Here is a 22,749-nt window from a genome sequence, read left to right on the forward strand (position 1 = left end):
AAATAGTTTATGGGGATGCACTGATGCTTGGTCTTAATTTCGAGTTGGATCTTTATCTTCATTGATTCTTGTAGCCCGTGTCAGATATTTGTTTTGATCTCTATCTGGAAATCGATCTGGCTTGGTGTCCCTCCGGTGATGGGTATCTTGTTCTTGATATTTTCGTTGGCAGCACTGGCCACATTTCGTCCTCCGACTCAGAGTCATCTGTTGCGAACCACTTGAGTCTCGGCACCGTCATGGACAACCAGATTTTTGGCTGCCCTTGTTTTTGTTTGTTTGGACTTGTTTCGTTGGCTTTAGCCGTTTAGCACATTCTTTTGTTTCTATTAGATGTTCTCTTCCGCATGATGCGTATGTTGGGGTGCATTCATGGTTGGGGTTGGGCTCTTGTAACCCGCACGTCTGGCATATGGGAAGGCTGGGGTTCGGGCAGACATCAGTCCTATGCCCTATTTGACAACAAATTTTAAATGTTCAGATTGTATTTTTAAAAGGGAAGCAGATCATACCCCCCCCCCCCCTCTTATTGCACACTTGCCTGGGAAGGATTCTCCCGTGAAAGGTTGTACCGGCTTCCTTCTTCGATTCCCCCAGCATTCTTGCGTCGATGATTTCTACTCCTTCAGTTCTTATTCTTAAGTTTTCCAGCTCCACGGGACCGTCTTCGGTTCCAGTCCGTGCATAATTCCTTTAAGCATCCATTTCCGGGTTGCTACGTAAGAGTTTATATCGTGCACGTGGCACGGAAACCAGCTAAGCCAAGCTCGCTGACGCATACAATATAAGCACGAGTGCTTGTACGTGCATTAATGTGTGGTTTAGCAGATAAAGACAGAATTTTTTTTGCTCGAACGTGACATGTCCTGCCCGTTGAATTGTGTGCACGGCTGTCGTGCACGCTCGTTCGGTGTTATGCAATATTTGTACTCTTCGTGTAGTGTGTGGTATGTTCTTTGCCTTCCTAATAAATTTCATTGTGAGTTTGCCCCTTCTTCATCCCCCTTCTGTACCAGTCGTTTAGTGGTGCGCTGGGTTTTCTTTCTCTGCACAATTTATTTGCTCGTTGACACTACCTATATCCGCCGTAGTGGCTGACTGACTATGTCATTCGGGTGCTTTCCAAGCAATCGTGGGCTAGTGCCCAACCTCGGTAGTCGCATTCTCCTGAAGGAGGAGTGCAAAAGCCTTCTCGTAGTAAGATATCGGTACCCGTTGCAGAAAACCACGTGGCCAAAGTTAACCCAGAGCCCTCCACTTATGGATCAGGAGCTGCTTCAGTCAAAGTCACGTTTTTCTTCTTTCTTTAAAGGCCGTATAGAAGGGCTCAAGGGTCATCGTGTGTACCTCGGTGTTCTTGTATGTACGCGCACGCGCGCACGTTTAAAAATATTACATTTACGTAGCTTTTGCAGCTTAGATTTGTTGCAAATACAGAATTGAGAGCAGCATGTGAGCTACTCCAATGCTTACTATATATTTATTTAAAGCATGTCTTCCAAGGTGCAGTGCCCCCTTCGAAGACAGACCATTTATTCTTCAAAGCAGAACTGTGTATGCACAGATCTGTGTGAAATAAACCACGTAAAGCTCGCTAACGCAGGCTAATAATTCTCGTTCGTTTACTCTCTGCATGCATGCGTACGATGAACGTATCTTGTAAAAATTGTACATTCCGTGATTGTAGCGTACTCATGATAGCTTTGTCTTCTTATTCGACGACAAAAAACAATGAACTGGACCTTGCACTGTGGCCTTCGCACACTAATGAAGTTAGCAATCGACCTTGTCAAGCGCGACTTGCGATAACATCACACTTTCCTTTGGTCACAGTCATTTCAATTTTATGTCTGCTCTTATCGGTTGAAGTCCATAACGCAAGCCGTTTGATGGCGTTCTTTACCAATGAAGTAATGGCTGCAGGTTGTGAGTGAAGCGCTCAAGTAATTTCTTGTTGGCATCAGTTCAAAGTTGCAGCTATAAATTGCGAAATATTTGTGATACCATACAAATTGAATTAGGCAGCATCATTGTTGTAAACCACTGAAAAAAAAAGAAGAAACTAAGTGTTCCATACTTCTAAGGTAAGCTAACCATTGAGCATTCACTTGACCTTAACCGTGTAATTACATTAGAGCGCTGCATGGGTCGTTTTTCGAGTCCGTGTTCGAAAGTGCCATGGGTCGGGCAGCCGGAGTCCGGCCTTGTGGTTTGATACTTGGCCCGTACTCGGCCAGGCTCGGTTCACTCCGTTATCCTTTTGAGCCTAAGCGAAGCATGATGCAGCTTTCGGTTATTGCGGCTATTGTGCGGCTATTTCAGCCCAGACAGCCTTTGTCAGAGACAGATTTTACTGTAATATTTTCCCCCTTCACCGTCATCATCATAATTTATTATACACATAAAAGGCCCCCTGTGGGGTACTACATAAAACGGAAGGGGAGGGCAGCGCTCGAAAATGTTGACATTCATCAGTCAAGTCAGTCATCACATAAAAATGATACGTTCCGTAAACAAGCACTGGCAGAGCAAATCAACAAAAAAGGAAGTAAAAACAGCACGTAAAAAATACAAACAAGCTTATCGACACAACATAATGAATGGAAGGAAAGACACCATGCATTAGCAAATAACGCGTTCGATTAAGACGACTCAACTTTTCAGGATCCCGTTAACTGACAACGATTCAGGCAAAGAATCTCATGGCTCAATCACAGAAGGTACGAACGATTCATTAAAAGCCTTTGTGGATCCGTGCAGGCGTTGCATACTGAGATAGCTGAATAAGCAGCCTGTTTTGTGTCCAGTGCAGGACGAAGGCCTCACCCTGCGATCTCCAGTCACCCCTGTCCTGCGCCAACCGATTCCAGCTAGCGTCTGCGAATTTCTTAATTTCATCACCCCACCTAGTCTTTTGCGCTCTTCGACTGCGCTTCCCTTCTCTTGGCACCCATTCTGTAACCCTGGTGATTCACCGGTTATCTAACCTACACATTACATTACCTACTAAGCTCCATTTCTTTCACTTCATGTCAATTAGGATATTGGCTATCCTTGTTTGCTCTCTGATCAACACCGCTCTCTTCCTGTCTCTTAACGTTACGCCTAACATTCTTCGTTCCATCGCTCTTTGCGTGGTCCTTAACTTGTTCTCGAGTTTCTTTGTCAACCTCCAAGTTTCTGTCCCATATGTTAGCACCGCTAGAATGCATTGATTGTACAGCTTTGTTTTTAATGATAATGGCAAGTTTCCGGTCAGGATCTGACAATGTCTGCCGTATGCACTTCCAACCCATTTTTATTCTTCTGTAAGTTTCCTTCCCATGATCAGGGTCACGTGTGAGTAATTGACCTAAGTAAACGCACTCCTTCACAGACTCTAGAGGCTGACTGGCGATCCTGAATTCTTGTTTCCTTGCCCAGCTATTGATCATTATCTTTGTCTTCTGCGCGTTAATCTTCAATTCCACTCTTATATTCTCCGTGTTAGGGTCCTGAATCATTTGTCGTAACTCGTCCCCAGTGTTGCTGAACAGGACAATGTCATCTGCAAACCTAAGGTTGCTGAGATATTCGCCGTGGATCTTTACTCCTAAGCCTTCCCAGTTTAATAGCTTGAATACTTCTTCCAAGCATGCAGTGAATAGCATTAGAGAGATTGTGTCTCCTTGTCTGATCCCTTTCTTTATAGTTATCTTCCTGCTTTTACTGTAGAATCTCATAGATACTTTCCAAGATATCTACGTAAGCTTCCTGTACTCCTTGGTTACGTAATTCCTCTATGACTGCTGGTATCTCTACTGAATCAAATGCCTTTCGCAGTCTACGAAAGCCATATAGAGAGGCTCATTGTACTCTGCGGATTTCTTGAATACGTGATTGATGACATGGATGTGATCCATTGTTCATTATCCCTTCCTGAAGCCAGCCTGTCACCCTGGTTGACTGAAGTGCAGTGTTGCCCTTATTCTATTGCAGATTATCTTGGTAAATATTTTATACAATACTAGAAGCAAGATAAGGGGCCTATAATTTTTCAATTTTTTAACGTCTTCCTTTTTGTGGATAACTATAATGTTGGTATTCTTCCAGTTCTGTGGGACCCTTGAAGTCGATAGACAGTTCGTATAAAGGGCTGCTAGTTTTTCAAGCATTATGTATCCTCCATCTTTGATTAAATCAACTGGTAGTCCATCTCCTCCTGCCGCTTTTCACCGTTTCATGTCTAGCAAGGCCCTTCTAACTTCATCGCTATTTGTAGAAGGAGACTTTGTAACCCGTTCGTTGCTACTTTCAATGGAGGTATCGTGGCTGCTTTGGGTACTGTACAGGTCAGTGTACAATTCTTCTTCTGCTTTTACTATATCTTCAAGATTGCTGATCATATTACCCTGCTTATCTTTCAACACATACATCTTGGTTAGTCCGATGCCAAGTTTCCTTCTCACTGATTTGAGGCTGCGTCCATTTTTTACTGCTTCCGTGGTCTTTTTCCCGCTATAATTTCGAATATCTCTTACTTTCTCCTAGTTGATTAGTTTTGACGGTTCCGCGAATCTATCTGATCTCTCGAGTTTGACACTGTGATTCTTTGTCGTTTCTTTATTAGCTTCTTTGTTACTTGGGAGAGCTTGTCTACTGGTTGCCTCGGTGCCTTACCTCCTATTTCAATTGGTGCTTCTGAAGCCAGAATAGTTATGGTTTCAATCATTGTCTCTATGTCATCTTCATCTCTCTGTTCTTAGGCTGCATATTTGTTTACAAGTGCCAAGCTGAATTGGTCTGCTTTTACCCGTACTGCGTCTAGGTCGGCCTGTTTCTTCTTGACCAATTTTACTCTTTCTCTCTTCAAATTGAGGTGAATCCTAGCCCTCACTAACCTATGATCACTGAATTTTGCCCTACCTAACACTTCTACATCCTGCACGATGCTGGGATTGGAACAAAGTATGAAATCAATTTCATTTCTTGTTTAACGATTAGGGTTTTTCCAGGTCCACTTTTTGTTCCAATGTTTCCTGAAGAAGGTGTTCATTATTCGCAGTTCATTCCTTTCCGCGAATTCTACCAACGTGTCCGCTCGAGTGTGTCTATAATCCACGCCGTAGTTCACCACCCTGATTTTTCCACACTTTTGCATTGAAGTCGCCCATGACTACAGTACACTGAGTTTGCACTTTTCGCATCGCTAATCTTCATAAAACAGTTCTATTTCTTCATCATCGTGACTGGAGATGGAGCGTTGGTTTATACTACCTTTAGTATATGTATACCTCCTAATCAGCTTTATTACGACTACTGCTACCCTCTCATTAAATGTGTAGAATTCGTCCATATTGCCCCATATGTTCTTATGGATTAGGAATCCTACTCCGAACTGCTTCTTATCTGGTAGTACTCTATAGCAGACCATGTGGCCATTTCTTAGCACTGTATAAGCTTCACCAGTTCTTCTAAGCTCACTAAGGCCAATGATATCCAAAACAATGCCTGATAGTTCCTCAAAGAGTCCTGCTAGGCTAGCTTAACTCGAGAGGGTTTGGGTATTGAACGTTGCATGGGTCAATTTCAATTGGCGGCCTGTCTGGGTCCAGATATTTTTAGCACCCTCTGCTGCGTTACAGGACTGTCAGCCGCCTTCGTCAGGTGCTCCGCAGCTGCTGGGGACTGAGGGCCATTGGTTAATTGAATGAGTCATTTGGGAGGGAGTGGCCGAATACTGCAATAGGGAACGAATTCCTGTTATGGCAAGGGAATGTCTTGTTGAAGCTTAGTGGGTCTTCCTAATTTTTTTGGACATGGATTAGTATAGCCCCACTTGCTCTTGGCGCTATTGCCGGTGTCAGGCGCCTCTGCAAGCCTGGATATGTAGTGTACTGGGGAAGTGAATTGCAGTTTCCCACCTCCAGGAAAAAAAATGCAGGCATACGAACTTCTGACTGTGGCACCTGAGCATCCAAGTCAGCTCAGTCAGATAACCATGCGGGCTGCCAGGCCACCTTATGTCGGAGAATTCCAGCCCAGAGGACCCTACGTGCCTGAAAACACGCTTGAATTATCCGCGATTACAGGTTTGCACAACAAAGAGGTGGCACAATTTGGCATTTCTCAGGGGTTCTAACATCGTTGTTTCCGAGTCTACCGTGCACATGCGGCCATAAACGCGGCTAGATACACAATATATTTTCGGCGAATTCGAACAGCACTTAAGAGGAAGCTTTAGCTCGGGTGCTCCTACCTAAATACATGTAAAAGGAGAACTCCTTTTCTCGGCAACCACTGCATCAAACTTGACTATGTTTGTTGCATTTAAAAGAAAAACTTCAAATATAGTGAGTGTTGGTTAAAATATTTTATTTACATCGTAAATTTTTTACTAAAAATTGGTAAAAAACGCAAATCTTCGGAAACGGTACTATTAGGTTTACAACTCCGTAACTGAGAAATGAAAAATGACACCCCAATTCTGTGAATTGCATCTCATAGTACATTTAAAGCGGACAAAATTGGCATGCCACACATGATGGACGAAAAATTTGGTAATGTGTAAATGCAGCTCTTGCAAAACCCTTCTATCCAATGTAACAAATTTACGTAATACATAAATTGACATATCGAATTTGTCCGCTTTGAATGGTCTAATGGATGCCGTTGACAGAACCGCGATATCTGTTATTGATAGAGAGCTATTAATTTGTAAACTTCGTGCTTCCATATTTTTCGAACTTTCAAAGCTTTGAAAATTCGTTGAATAAAATTGACGTCATAAATCGAAATTCTACTTACAACAGTCACTAGAATTTAAGTTTCTCGCTCAAATACGGCAAATTTCATTAAAATTGGTCCAGCGGTTCTCTGAGAAAAGCGTTCTTGCGTTTTACATGTGTTTGAATAGGCCGCGCCGGAGTTGGGCCCGAGCTAAAGCTTCCTCTTAAAAGTTGCCTGCAAAAAAAAATAATAAAGGAATTGAGGAAAAGAAAAACTTTCAGCGCTTACCGGGAATTCACGAGTCGCGTATGGATAGAGGTACACCAAACAGCTTACGGTCATTTTTGCCTGCCTCAGGCATCGGAGAAGTCTTTCCGAACGAGGCGGAACTGATCCTGATGCGCCGCCCAAGGCTGAGACGTCGGGTGTTCAAGATTTAAAGATATGAGCCGGTAATCTGAACCATCAGACCGACATTCTGATTTAAAATAATAATAATAATAATAATAATAAATACTGGGGTTTTACGTGCCAGAACCACAATGCCAATATTTGGCATGCCGTAGACATAGAAACAATAGAAACATAGGACAATAGAAAAATCTTGACCCTCTTCGGTTCTTTAACGTGCAGGTAAGTCTAAGTGCACGGACGTTTTTGCATTGTCACCCCAGCCAAATCCAGCCATCGCGGCTGGAATCACATCGGCGACCCAGAGCTGAGCGATGCGTTGCCATAGCCATTGGACGGCCGCGGCGGGTTTAAAAACCGCCACAGCTTTGCTTAGACTCCTTTCGTTTGGAACGACGTTGTTGGCGAGGGACTTGGCAGGGGTCATTTTGACATTTCGCTTGAAGTTTCTTTGGTAGCTTAGATAACTTTAGCCGATATATATTACCCGGTCTCTGGGCACCCGACATGTTAAAGGGGTCAATTAACTTTGAAATCCCTTCGGTTGAAATAACGAGGGGCATTTGGGAGAAATTAGAGTTCGACAGAACAGGAATATCACAAGCGCGCTTGGGCATGGAAATGGAAGAAGTGTATTGATTGCCTCAGGGCACTAATCTTTAGGAACTTCTGAGTCGTCTCCTTTAAGCAAGCATACGTTGTGAGACACGTGGGACTTTGGAGAGAGGAAATAAAAGAAAATGTTTCGTTTGCATCGCAGACTGCCTTGCATTTCAAGCGGGTCTAAGGTCTTCTTTTTCGAACTTCTTAACGCGCTGCAATATTTGCTTAGGCCTGAGAAGTACTTTTTCCACTTAGGAATGTAAGTGTGTTTGGTTAGGTTCATAAAACAATCGGCTTTTCCCCTTAATAACTTTTTGGAGAACTGGAGAACCAAGACTTGTTGGAATCGCTGCGAATGCCAATAAGCGGGATATAAGATCCAACTAAAGCGGAAAAGGTGTGTTTGCACAGAATCCAGTTTTAGTGAGCTGCTCTCGAGGACAGACGCTCGCCTAAAAATACGGCGGTGTTCCAGTAGTTTCGAAGTGCTACTGCATTAATTTTCATGAAATCATCCTTTCTTTAATCCAGAATGTACTTTGTGGATGGTTGACTTACATGGACTAGTAGAGACAGAAGAAATAATAACATCTTATGTTCACTTGGGCCATCAATACGTTTCAGTCACCGTCCATTGGGGATTAGGAACAAGCACACGATCAAGAGTAATATCGCTGTGAGTTGCTATTTTTACTGACTGGACAAATTTTATCATCAGACTCACATCAAGGATGTCCCTCTAAAGACTAGAGTGCGCGGTTGGATTGTTCCAGTCGACGTCAGGAAAATTAATATCTCCCCACAGCACACACCTGTCTCAAGGAAAACGAGAATTTAGGTCAAGTAGAACTGAGTACACGGCAACAAGCAATAAATACGTTATTGCGTGAAGGAAGCGGCAAATTAATGCCCATAATTTCGTTATTGCATTTTATACTGAGAAGCACAAGAGACCAACAAAACTAAACAAACGCTTTAAAGCCCCTCCTCCTGGACCTTGCTGGGCAGTATTGAAGATGCATGCATCTTAGATACTATCTCAAATAATGTTTGGGTATCTTGTATCTGTATCATAACACGTCTGGCAAGACTTGCATCAGTATCTGTATTTCCGATGCATGCAAGAATGTATTGTGTATCATAAGATACAAGATACTGGCCGTCGCAGCATCACCTGCGAAGCTATAAACGTTGGCTGAACTCCGCTTCTCAAGCTGATACTGCTGCTGCTCAGCCTCCTGAATAAAACTAAAGGGAGCGAAATTCTTCTATCTTTCCGCCAGAGCCCCTCCAGCAAAGGCAGGCGATGAGGTCTGCGCGTCCCTATTGGTCGAGAAGAGTCACGTGATGGCGCTCTCGCCATCTCGGCAACAACAAGCGCGAACGCCTGCGCATAGCTATTCCTTTTTTGTTTTAGTTGCGTTGGTGCCATGACACTTGCTCGCAGCCGCCGTACTGTGCTGCTTACGCCAATGCGTGCGGTGTCTTTTGCGCAAATTCGGATGCTTCTATAGTGTCGTTATCGAAGTTTCTCTTGCGTGGCGCTTTGTTACGAAGTCTGAAGAATGCTAGATGCTAGGAAGGAGATTCGAGAAACGTTATTACACCGAATACTCAGTTTCTCGCATGAGCATCCACAGGAGTTGTTTTAAGCTATTTTACACAGGCACCGAGTTTTCTACTGTTTGACCTTAACAGGTAAGTTGACAGTACTTCATGCTGAAGTGTCAGCTATTAGTCGTGCCGGCTGTATCGTTTTTATACGTATTGAATGTGACTGTGTGATACGGGACCGCTTTTCTATGTTACTTACATAGATATTTCGTTTTTTCTAGCTCACCCTTCAATTTCTTGCTCTTACAAATCACCAGGTAATAGGAGTTATGAGTGGCAGTAGTCTCAATAGCAGCGGTATCCTGCGAGGCTTCGTGCCACTACAGTACGCATGAAACGCGTTTGGGCTGCACCAGCTTTCCCGTAGAAGAAAAATCGTAAAATGATGGCCTGTTAATGAATATGTCGCTAACGAACGCTTTACGCCAGCAGAAGAATAGAATATGAAAGCTCATTGCAGCTTTATGTGCCCTCTGTATACACGACACTGTCACAAAACAGTCGCTACAAGCGTTCTTGCTGCTGTACGCTTGCCCGATGCTCCGGTATTCCGTAAATGGTAATATGCTTGCGGACAAGGTAAACTCAGCAGCGGTATTTGTGCCATCGTGCAGAGGTTTCTTGTTTACGTTCTTATAATTAGATGGCGGCCTGCTAGCTGGGCGTCAAGCAGAGCAGCTACTCCTATCAGGTACGAAAGTGTCAGGGAAAAATCGCTTACAGCGCAGCGTATAAGGAGTTGTCATATTAAGGAGCTAAAGCAACCCCAATAAGTTGTTTCGGAATTAAAATATACTTTGAGCAAGGAAGACACATTTTTTTAAATACTAACAGACATTTCGTTCAATGAAACTAGCTTGGTAGGAGTCAAGCAATTTCTGAGTAAACATTTTTGTCCGTACGCGTTTTCTGCTACATTATAAACATCTATAATAAGAAATTTGCGAATATATTGAAGTAACTTAAGATACAAATGGAAAGTATCGCATCGGATACAATAATTGCGGTTGTATCCTGTATATGTATCTCAAATACTTGTTGCCCAATGATTGTTTCTCAAATGTTTGTATCATACCTTTTCCATCTCTAGCATATCTTATCCATCTTTTTTGATGTGAAATAACATTATTATTATTATTATTATTATTATTATTATTATTATTATTATTATTATTATTTCACGATACAATACCAAAGTATCTTTCACCAGCCCGGCTTCTCGACGCCCAGCCCTTCAAGTTGACGAATTCAATTACTTGTGCAATGTAGAAAGCGTACAGCTTACAGACATTAACCATGCATAGATCACAATGAACTGGTTGCCTTTAGCCATTCAGCTGGAGTTGACGGCCGTGATACGTAAACCGGCGCAAGCAATTCCCAAATGGCCTGGCACACTTCGGGGGACAATCATGCAAGCTGTAGAGCGACCAGAAAGAAAACTGAAAGATGAGGAGCGGAGTGTTTCCCCCGAAGCCAAGAACCTGCGCCAAAAGACACGTCGAAAAAAGAAAATATGAAATAGTGGTCGCATGGTGCCATTCAGACCGTATAATGAGACATTTGCTAAGAAAACAGAAGTAACAAAAAGCCCCAAATTATTACCGCTGAAGCCCTACCTCACAGCCAGCGCTAGCCGATGCTCTGGCGGAATCGCCTTTCGGTAGTTCGTGTCACTTTTCTGAATCCTTGGCTTGAGGAGTTCTAATAAAGTGTCGAAACACCGTGGAGGCATCCTCAAATAGCTTCAGAAGAAAGAACATGTGTTGCATAACGTATATTTCATTCCCAAAGCCCGTGCCAGAAACATAACGGATACTCGCTCTCTGTAGTACTCCAAGTCGCGCGAACAAGGTGGGGCAGCAACACATTGGCATGGCCCATTCTGTCTCGCTCTTGCAAGGCTGGCCGAACCCACCAGCGACGTTGGCGGGCTTTCTTTCTCTGAGCTTTTCGCTTCTGTTCTTGAAAAGCGACTAGACAAATGGCGAGTAAAATGCCAGCGATCTCTTCTTCTTCGTCTGAGCTCATCATTTTGCAGAAGTAGATAGGGGACGGGAGCGCGCCAACCCACGACGAAAAAAATATCGAAAGCGCGCGTACACACCCAAACTGCTGCGAGATGGCGGCACGTCCGTGAAATTGCTAAAGAAATTTCGAGATGCCCCGCCTTCCCGGCTGCGCGGCCAGCCAGGCAACGCAGCCGGTCTGAACAGGCGCAGGCACTCGCCGCCTTGCCGCTTTGAAAATCCGCTTGTCCGCTTAGACGCTCCGCTTTCGGTGTGAATGTGCCTTTAGTCAACAAGAAGCGTGGAGCCGCCGTGGCGTAAGGGAAGCGTGCTCGTCTCTCACCCCGGAGGCCTAGGCTCCTTTCCCACCCTAGCCGAAATTTACCAAATTTTCTATTCAAGGGCTTTAATTTACCTTGTTTACAGGAAGCTCTTTGAGAAATGTGACGTCAATCAGAGCATTTTTTTAGCTTTTTACTCTTTCCGCTTTCGGCCATATTTTCCCAAACCGTTGCTTGATCACTGCGGATTTTCTACCTCACTGGACATATGCTTTAGCATTACTAATGGTTTTCGGCTCAGATTCGGCGCTCTTTCTGGACCTTGTCAATGATGCATATCTTGCACTTGTAGCTGAATTATGCTACCTCCTTTGTATATACACATCGTCTTTCTGTGATTTCGGAAGGGGGCTTAGACATTTTAGTAATACACTCGTAAGCGTTTAAAATTTCTGAACGTGAAATAGCTCTCCGTATGGTTGTTGAGGTAAAAATTTGGAGGACGCTTAAGGTTCGCCTTTAATAGTGGAACGCGATAGCATAGAAAGGTCCCTGACTTCTCACGCTTCCCCGGTGGATATAGCCTTTATGGCGTCCGATAGCTGCTAGTCTACATTGTGGCTATATAATAGAGGCGGAACGGTAACATGGTAGAGAATGTGGATAACATAAAAATCCCGCATATATTACTGCACAATAATTTTAAATAGCGTTCTTGCTTCACGCACGTGCTTCGCACTCGTGGACTACTTTGGAAACTAACTGCAAGTAATGCATATGTCGTACCCAAGGGTGTACCTGGCCTGGTGGCCAGTAAATGGTTACGTAATATTGCGAGCAGCTGCGGCTGTAGCATGCTAACGGACGACGACACAAACTGAAGTGAATAGCGCAAGAGTGGACAGGGAACACGAAAGGTGCTACAAGGACAAGCGCCCAGTTGGAAGTTTGCGCTTATCCTTGTCGCCTCTTTATTGTCCCGTGTCCGCTCTTGCGCTAGTCAATTTAGCATGGAATATTAACTAGCCCGGTCTCACACCCTGCGACGACACAGGGGCAGTTTGCTCAACTGTTGTGTCATGACTTTTGTGTCAGGGTGAAAAACCAACAAATCCATGTATATGTCTTAATACTTAAGCACATATAAATGTGCAGCTGTGGCGGTAGCCCATGAGTGCGCATTGCAGAGTCGCTAGCAAAATAATTGGGGCTGCCTTAATGAAAGAAATACGTCAAAATCAATATCCGTCCACGACGGCGTCTCTAGTAGACGCTGTGCGATGTTCGGACGTTAACAATGTGTGCCGACTGAAGAAAGACTGCCCCGAAGTGCTTCTGACGGTTAGGCTAGATTCTTTAGTCCGTAGAATGAAAGAAAAAGAAAAGAAAAGAAGCAAAAAAACGAGAACCGCATCAAAAGCCCAGAATCAACCATTGCTCGTCGCGACTAAACGCTCTTAGGATGACGAGTAATTTCGAGGTGACGAGCGAATACGCTTTATCAAGAACACTGATAACGCCGGCGGGACATGCATTGTGGCGTAGTTCATTGCGCAGGGATAGCTTTTATTTTTTTATTTTTGTTTGGTTCACGTCATCACGCGTCATCGCGGAAAGATTGAAAAGTTTAGGGCCAGTACGCCACGTGGTGGCACTCACGCGAACTAAACCCTTTGTGTCCAGAAAAGTTGGATACGGTGGTTGCTAATAGTACCTCGCATTCGGCGTTGCGAAATATGCGCAGCTTTCCACACCGATACACATTGTGCAACCTCGGGAGTTCTCAAAACGTACCAGTGCTTTTGACAGGGGTAGTGCTGGCGAGGGATGTGCAGCTACGTTGAGAGGTTAGTTCACTCTTGCCACGATTGTAGCGCCGGAAATCACCCAGCCTCTCGCCAGCCATTCTGCAACCTTTACCTTGTCCTACCCGGCCGTCTGGGTGTGTCGGCATTAATTCGTATGGGACCTTTCCCGTGACATCCGCTCGAAACCACTGGGCCATTGTGGCAGTCTACCACCTCACGTGATACGCCGGAACTGCGACCCTCCCGGCAGCTAGAACGCGCGATGTTGCCTTCCGGTTTCGTCGATTCATCCTGCTTCATGGGCCACATCAGGAGCTGTTCAGTGATCTCGTAGATGTCTCCCTGTCCGAAGTAGTTGACGCAATCCTTAAAGAGTGCTACGTTGTTTAAGGTACAACTACGCCGTACTATCCTCAAACCAATGGCCGTACAGAACGCTTCAGCCGTACGCTCGGCAACATGCTTGCCATGTACGTCCCATCCGACCACACAAATTGGGACGTCACTCAGCTGTTCGTAACCTACGGGCACAACACCGCTACTCGGAGCACCACCGGCTTTTCGTCCTTTTTCTTACTGTACAGTAGGCACCTGTCGCACACCATAGACACAATTCTACCATACCGGCCAGTGCATCTGAATGTGCGCCCGTTTCTGCCACGCCAAGACATGCTGAAGAGTGCTGCGACCCCGCGCGGGTGTTCACCTCCAAAACCAAAAGCGCCGGAAGAGCACTCGCGGTGACACCACTTCTGCGCCCGCCTTCCTTCCTGGAGCGCTTTTGTCACTCTCGGTTCCTTCCGCTGCACCTTTTCTCTCTTCAAAACTACTAAGTATGAAGGGCCATACCACATCGTCGAACGCGCGGGCCCTGCCAACTACATGATCGAATCCATTGAACTGTGTTCGAACATGCACCGTCGTGGACGACACATTCTCAACGTCGAACGCCTGAAGCTGTACTATGACCCACTCATAGTGAGCAGCTCTTAGGTCGTCGGGCGGCTATCTTTTCGTTCCCGGAGTTAATTGTAGAGAAGAATTGGAATGGCATATAGTGAGCCATCTTCCCCAGCGCTTCCTAGTCGATCAATCTCTCCAGAGCTTTTGCTCGGGGGACGCCACTTGTGCTGAGAGTCCGTGCCCTGCTCTGACGGTGGGCCAAAACGCTGGTCACTAAAAACAGCTTTAGAATATATATGAACGAGAAGAAAGGAAACCGAGGAGCCCGATTTTTATCAATAATAAGAAGCCATATCTGAGCAGCGCAAGAACAATTGGATTGCCTTCTTGATAGACTTGCTCCTATATACAGGGTGTTTAGCGAACACTTTCAAAAATTTTTCAAGGTTGGCCACGCGACAGGCCCGTCGATGCACTTTGAGTGTATTCGCGGGCTTGTTTCCCGCTCGGAAAAACACTTTTATATAGCACGTATTCAGGAACAGAAAGCTGTGTCGAGAATTTTTCATGTCGCTCAACAATTTTCTCATTGACACTTTTCATCTAAATATAACATTTGAGAAGCTGAATAAATAATTAGGACAAATTAACTAATTAGGAGGAATGAAAGAAGTTAGGTTGAGTATCTCTAAACGGCGGCAAACAACATTACCTTTGTTCTGTCTAGCTACGTGGCCTTTACCCATTTTTAAACTCTGTCTAATGTTAGCTGGGCCACCCTGTACACATTTTCTAGGCATATGCTAACGCTGCCATTAGAAATACTCGTTAGTTGGCTACCTCGTTCTCTTTAAAAAAAATATTATAAGCTTTGTCATCTGTATATCTTTAAATATACTGTGTTCGTGCATTGTGTTCTAAGTGAAAGTTTAAAAAAATGTAAAACCAGTTCCATGTAGTGAAAGCTGTCAAAACAGCGAAGCTGGTGGTCGTTTTCTCAAGTTTGAAGTCGTGTTTAAAAGTCCTTTGTCTCGTTGTCGTTGTTTTGCTAGATTCGAGTGCCGGTTCCGGATCGCGCACACTCTTCACTTGCTTGAAGTTGTGATCAAACCACAGTCCATCACACACCTTGCAGCTGTGGCCGCACTCACGGTCGAGGAATTCTTTCTTGAACCATCTATCGGCACCTTCAGTGGGAGGAATCTTTCTGCGTTGACGTCGGTGCGCGGCCTCCTACTCTCGAAGTTGGGGGTTAGCTTGCCTCTGCAATCCCTCGGCTTGTGCTGCCTTCTCTTGAAAGTCGGGGTTGGCTTTCCTCCACCGGCGCTTGTCTTGCGCTTCTCGCTCTCGAAGGTCGGGATTCGCACGACGTCGGCACTGCCGCTCTTGTGCGAGCTCCCGCTGCCGCTCGCGCCGAGCGGTACCCATGGGGCGAAAGTGCGCGCGCCGGCGGAATACCTGCTCGTATACCCCTCTCCTCCCCCTCCCCCGGTGCTCGCTCTGATTGGTCCACTCCCGTCCCGGCGGGGCCCCGGATGGATCGATGGATCGATGTTATGAGCGTCCCCTTTGGAAAGGGGCGGTGGTTTGCGCCACCAAGCTCTTGTTATTATTTTGCCAAATGTTTTACCCATGTTAAAGAAAACAAGAAGAGGAAAGGAATGAATTGTCATAACCATAATTGTGAGCTTTGTTTCTGTACGCCTCTTAATAATATCTATTGCAGATATGTTTACTTTCCCCCTGATCCCTGTGAACCCAAAGGCTTCAAGGATGCCAGTGGTTCCTAAATCAACCACTAGGCAGGTATCTTCACATTGTAATTAAACATGCTCCATCGTTTCCCTAGCATTACCGCTGCAAGCACAGGCTTATTCTTCTTTCTTGTATCACGCACTTTATAAGTGCATGTTTTAAGGCATCCTGATCTGGCTTCGAAAAGTAATGAGCTTCCCTTTCTGTTATCATAAATTGTTGCTTTCCTGATTTCGTTTTTTCCCTCTTAAGCAGTTATTCATGGCAGGTTTGTTTTCAGCTGCCGCCAGTCATGATGTTATTTCATCCTGTCTCACTTTCCGCTTGACGTTCTTTGTTGCTGTGTTGCTCACCATACAGGCCGCATACATTCTGGTAAGCTTCCTAGTTATTTTCCTCCACTGTGAATTAATGTATTTCCCGTACAAATACCTGAACACATTTCCGGCCCATTTACTTTCTTCCATATTCCTCAGTCGTTCTTCATTATTGATTTTACTGTGAGCTTCCTTCACTTCAAAATTTGTCCAGCCCATATCACCCTGCACAGCTTCATTGTAGTCTTCCCGTGAGCGCCCAGGGCCAGGCGTCCCACTGACCTTTCGTTCCCATAGAGTCCTGATTGTACCCCTGATTTAAAGCAAACAACCGCATTTTCAAAAGTAAGTCCTGGAACCATTACACCTTTCCACATACACATGAAGAACCTCGTACCTATTGTATCCCCATAGCGCACTGTGCTTTATTATGGCTGCTTTTCTCTTCCACTTCACTGTTATCCTTTTACATGTGTTTCCATATATCTATTGCCTTCGTTTATCCATATACCAAGGTATCTTTATACTGTTACCTGAGGTATTTCCAAGGCCTCTATTGCCACTGTCTCCTCACTGTTTTCATTGAATACCAGAACATCAGATTCTCTAACACTAAATTCCAAACCTAAATTCTTGCCTTCTTGTCCACGGATATTAGCCAAACTTTGGAAATCACTTTGCTTGTTAGCTAGCAACACAATGTCGTCCTCATAAAATAAGCCTGGAAGCTGCTGCTCTACTACTGTACCCGCCTGTTTAGATGAGAGATTAAACCCGATATTACTTGATTGTAACCCCTCTGCGAGCCTCTCAATCAGGGAGCTCCGGAAACTGCAACCCTGCGTGACACCGGATGGTGCAGGTTCGACTTCGAACAGCTCCGCTGTTAAAATGTTGAAATGAGAAAATACGAATGAGGTAGCCACCGCTGGGGCTATTAATGCGCTTGTCCTCCTGTTGTCAGCATTTGCAGAAATAAAACGAAAAGATGAGTTATGCGCATCGCACCCACAATGATGCAGTAAGCTTTTAGCCGCAATAAAATTTTAAGTGGGTAGGTAGACCCAAATAAAAGGAAGCCTCAAATGAAGTGCGTCACAGAACTCTGGTAATCACACTTTAGGAGGGACAGGGTAACTTCGACATATCGGCGGGGGGAGGGGGGCTCTGCCCTCCTCCCCGGAAAACTTCGCATGAGGCTCGGGCCCCGCAGACCCCCCGTTGTCGGCGCCTATGCTGCCAACGATCTCCAATTGCCCTTTTCTTTGGCTTGCACATTCCAAGGTTTGACTGCAAGTTTCCTTATTTCACCGCACCACCACCCAATTCTCTGCCGTCATCAACTACGCTTCCCTTCCATTGGTGCCCATTCTGTATCTTTAACTGTCCACTGGTCATCTGCCCTGCGCATCACACGGCCTGCCTACCCCCATATTTACCGCTTAATGTCAACTGGAACATCGGCTATACATACGGTTGCTCCCTAATCGACGCCATTGTCTTCCAGTCTCATAGAGTGAGGCCTAACATGTTTCGTTCCATCGCTCGTAGCGTGGCCCTTAGTTTCTCCTCAGGCTACCTTGCTAACCTCCAAGTCTATTTCTCGTATGTTAGTACCTGTAGAAGGCAATCATTGTACACTTTTCAAGGAATGCGCAAGCAGCCGGGCATGATTTGGCAATGCCTGCCGTGTGCGCTCCAACCCATTTTTATTTTTTCTGGGAATTGTATTCTCACGTTGATGGTCCGCTGTGTGTGATTCCCCTAGATAAACTTACTCCTGCGCAGACTCTAGAGGCTGACTGGCGATCACGAATTCTTGTTCTCCTGCAAGCTATTGAACGTTGCCTTTGTCTACTGCATAATAATCTTCAGCCCTACTCTTGCATGTTCTCGGCTAGGGTCCTGAATAATTTGTTGCAATTTCCTTTATTTCCCAACAAATTTATGGGCACCTTACAGGAGAGAAATACTGTCATATACAGCTTCAAGAATTGCCGGAGACTCGTACGCATAACAGCATTTTTAACAGCTTTATAATACTGCACTGGGTTTTGTTGTGAACATGTGCACAAAATATTTTAACATTATTATGAAAGTACCTTGTATACCATGTGAAACAACAGTCGATCTTAGAAAGAGGTAGTACAACTGAAATAAGAAAAAAAGCATGTCATAATATAGGGCAATTATAGTATTGATGAATCAGAGCGCTTGAAACTGACACGTTCACGCACACATGAAAAACAACATGCACGACATTGTGTACGTCCTTTTCCATGTGTGTTTGAGCATGTCAGTTTTAAGTGCGTTGCTTCATCAATATCATGGGTCACTCATCATACTCAGTAATTAGAATATTATTTCACGTGACACTCGGCATATTATTATGACATCGTGTTAGAACATATGGCACTCACGGCGCACATAAAAAAATTCGGAAGTTGTTTATGCACTTCCCACAGATTGGCACAGCAGAATATATATCAAAGAAGGCAAACACAGTATCCCCGGCATGAAACGAATAATGTTGCGTGGTAGTTCTGCAATGTCACGAACATTTTCTGAGCACGAGAGAACCATTTTATAAATGAAATAAGAATACATTGATGCACTGTAAATAATTTTGTCCCAGTTTTGTTTTTGTATTTTATTCACATACACGCACTATTCTTTGCCTCACCGATGTAACATTTACCCCATGTAATACCCTCCCTAAAGGGCCATTAGAGTTATTGGGAAATAAATAAAAAAAATTACGGGTTCAATACATCAGAAAGAACATCTGAGAGAGAGAGAGGGAGAGAAATTTATTTGTAATTAGATAGGGTGACTTCCTCGTAGCACCTGAGAAACATAATAGAAACGGCATCTTGCATTTGAGAATGCGCAGTCGTCGAAGAGTGTACCAGGGCAGCCTTAAAATTCGCTCTCTCTCTCTACGTCACGGCGGTTCGTTGTTAGGGTATTGAGTTATGAATACGTCTCTATGACTCCATTCGCATAAATCAAAATTCAGCTAGTAAACATATTTTTTTTTTGCAGATGAAGTTTGCCATCATTATCGAAGTGTACCCTAAACATCTGGCAAACGGAAACACATATTTTTAGAATAAAGACATTGTGCCATAGTTATTACTATAAATTTTTCGAATGTTCAGAGTTTATTTCTTAAATGAAGCTAACGCCACGTGACGCACGCCTCTATCTTCACTTACAGGCTATGGAAGGAAGAAAGCACCCACAACTTCTCATCTCATAGAAACGAACCTCAACTCCCTCTTGCACAAAAGGATGCACTCTGACATCGCTGTCCAATGATACAGTTCAAAACACTTCACCCACAGAAGAAGAAAAGTTCGTTTCTAGCAGTGCTGCATTTTAAAATCCTACTTTTACAATTCTTTCATTTCATTTCAATTATTCCACCTTAAAGACCCGAAGGCATTAAATAAGGATATTACAAGGCACAATATACCCTTCAAGAAAAAACTCAAGGACAAGAAAAAATTAGTGATATTTGTGAGTTAAATCTTAGAGTAACTATTAAAAATGTTACTTTTTCTATCTGTTAATCTCTCTGTTTCAATTACTAAATTGCACATTGGTAGTAGTTTCCTCAAATATTATGTAAAAGGTCAGGCGCCATATTCTTGGCCAATCCCCCAGGGTGGACACGATGCATTATTTAGGGACATCATCTTGATCATCACCAGTGCATCATTACTTCCCGCTCTTTTTTCGTCGTTCTTCTCTTCGTCTTTCCCATTTTCTTCTGTCTGTGAACATAGCTTCGACCAGCATACAAACGGATCTTTTTGGTCACTTCCACAGCCGAGATGTCATATGAAATGCAAATTCTCCGTACGTTTTCTACTCCGCTTTCTTACACTGCAGAAAAGAGAGAAATCAACGTCAGCAGGTGTACGTGACACTCGGCGCAAGGAGAGACGATAACGTTTCCTCCGCGTGCCTCGTGTTCCGACATGCATGTTACATTCGTATCAACGCAAGGCTTACTATAGTATTGATCAATGCTTCATCTCCTGTATTCATAGTTTATTTTACATCTTGGATTATTTGTTTTCCTTTCTTTTGTCGTGGTATTTATTTATTAACCAATTTATTTTATTTTATTTATTGAGTAATATTACCACCCGATTCGTGGCCTATCCCCCTCAGTGGGTTTGTGCCATTACCTGAAGCTTCATCATCATCATCACCATCATCATCATCATCGTCACCGATAAGCCAGCCAACAACCATTTGTCACGTCAGCAGTCGTGCCTGAGGGAAGCTCCCACGAGTCTTTCCTCAAGAGCGCGTCGTTCTCGAACGAGAGCCCACGCAGAGAAACCATCAGACTCGGCCTGCTCTACGCCTTGCTGCTGTTCCCGAGGACAACGTCCGACAATCCTGCCCACTTCTACCTGACTCTTCATCGCCTCGCAACGCATCCAGAGCGCCAACCAATGCCACGTCAACGGACATGCGAGCTTCGGCGGCGACGTGTCCCACTACCGAGGCAAGCAATTCCGCTGACATGTGCCGGCCGCGCAAGCGCCTACCAAGTTCACTGCAGGCGACGGAGCAACCTCACTCCCACCGACCTCCGCCACTGCGACATTGCCCTGAGCCGTCCGCAACATAGCGCGTTTGCCGAGAGCCGGACTTCTGACAACCACGGCGCAGTGGGACATCGGTCGTACCGGCTTCGCTGGGAGCAACGAAGACGCGACACTGCGGCTCGAGAACTTGTAGGCAGCCCTTTGTCAAAGCCGAGGTGCAGCTGGACCTGCGACTCCGCTGGCGCTGAAACAGCCAAGTTCGTGCCTCCGCAATCGGCCGGGGCCATGACAAGAAGGCGCCTTCTGCGAGGGGTGATGCTGGGCACAGTAAAACAAAGCTGGCAGATTGCCACCGGAAACAGCTGGCAGCCGCCTCAGGACCACAAAGAATGTTTCCTTCACCGGAGCACGCCCAACGCCTTTTCGAGTTGCCCAGGCGGGGACATCGAACAAGACACACAGATGCCCTCACGACGCTTTCCAACGGCCGTGGCCCATCGCGCAGCCACGCAGGCGGCTTCAAGGCAAGGAAGGCGTTGCGGATTCCGGCTGAAGCTTCGCCCTGTTGGCAACAGTCGCGCTGGCCATCGCGTCCTCTTCGTCCAGTCAGGTGCTCGATGTTGCCCTTCGGGACAATCAGCGAGATTGGCGATGTCTCTGCTTTCTGGCAAGCCACCTGGTACTGGAAGAAAGGCGCCCGCTGGAGCGCTATCCATCGCGACGTCAACATCCAGCGCGAGAACGCGGCTGGCCAATCCAGCCTGCAGGACTCGTCTTCCAGCGCCATCCGCGGAGTAGCAGACGCCGGTGGTCCTCGGCCACCTGGTACCCGTGACGCAATGGCCACATTGTTGTCTTTCGTCAAGAAGAAGCAGGCCCGGTGGGCCGTCGCGAGGGCTGCTACTCGCGCGCAACACCATGCGGAAAAGCAAGAACAGCACGACCACAAAACCTAGGTCGAAAGTGTCGCCGGAATGTAAGCTCGAAGGAATACATAGCAACGACATACTTATTCTGGCTTCTGCCTGGCTCACTGCTACTGCACTGTTCTGTGATATTTTCAAGGCTGCCTCCTCCCGGGCGCGCCATGGCACTCGGTGTTTGTTTCGTGGTCGCCGAGCCAACAGCGACGCCCAGCGGACCTACTGCCCCGGCGGATTGCGGATGCCCTCCAGAAGAATCCGATTAGACGCCGCTGTCAGATGTGCCAGGTGCTCCCGTGTAAGCCTTTGGCAAGTCTATTCATAGCACCCGAGAATTGCTCGTTCGAGCCCTAGAAGGAACGCATCCTCGCCAACAGCAAAAGCGGCCGCTAAGAAGAACAGACGCCGGCATCGCACGACGCCGCACTAGGCTACGCAGTGAAGATGCAGCCAAAGAACACTCCTGTCGGTGTTCACACTAGCGCTGCCATCGCTCGTCGTGTGCCTGAGTTGCATAGCCATGCGTGGGAACACCACCTTTTTTTTTCACTGCCATATAGAGTTGTCTTAAAATGGAAGTTGAGATTGGACAAAAAGTATTTTAATGTATTGTGCCAATCAACAAATTTAAGAAAGTATAATTATCATTAATTCTTTGAATGTAATCGATCTTTTAGGACATTAAACGAATCGTGCTTATAGCTACGCTGAAACTGGTAGTTTTATGCTTTGCCAGAGCAAGGCGCTTCGGTAAACAGGATTTTCCGTTTGGAGGCAAAATTAACATCGCTGTACACAGTTTGTATTTATTAAAAGCACCTGCGCGGTGCATGTGCACAGGATGTTGCA

General features: G+C 45.3%; 1 protein-coding gene across 1 annotated transcript in view; it reads left to right on the plus strand.

The window, feature by feature from the left end:
- The window catches only part of LOC139052480 (uncharacterized), a 43,648-nt gene extending 21,200 nt beyond the window's left edge, over nucleotides 1-22,448 (plus strand). The window contains exon 2 of the mRNA XM_070529596.1: nucleotides 20,691-22,448. Coding sequence (XP_070385697.1) covers nucleotides 20,691-21,775 — 1,085 coding nt within the window. The 3' untranslated portion in view covers nucleotides 21,776-22,448. The remainder of the gene's footprint in view (nucleotides 1-20,690) is intronic.
- The last annotated feature ends 301 nt before the right edge of the window (nucleotides 22,449-22,749 follow it).

Source organism: Dermacentor albipictus, unplaced genomic scaffold, assembly GCF_038994185.2.
Source record: "Dermacentor albipictus isolate Rhodes 1998 colony unplaced genomic scaffold, USDA_Dalb.pri_finalv2 scaffold_24, whole genome shotgun sequence".
Taxonomy (NCBI): Eukaryota; Metazoa; Arthropoda; class Arachnida; order Ixodida; family Ixodidae; genus Dermacentor; species Dermacentor albipictus.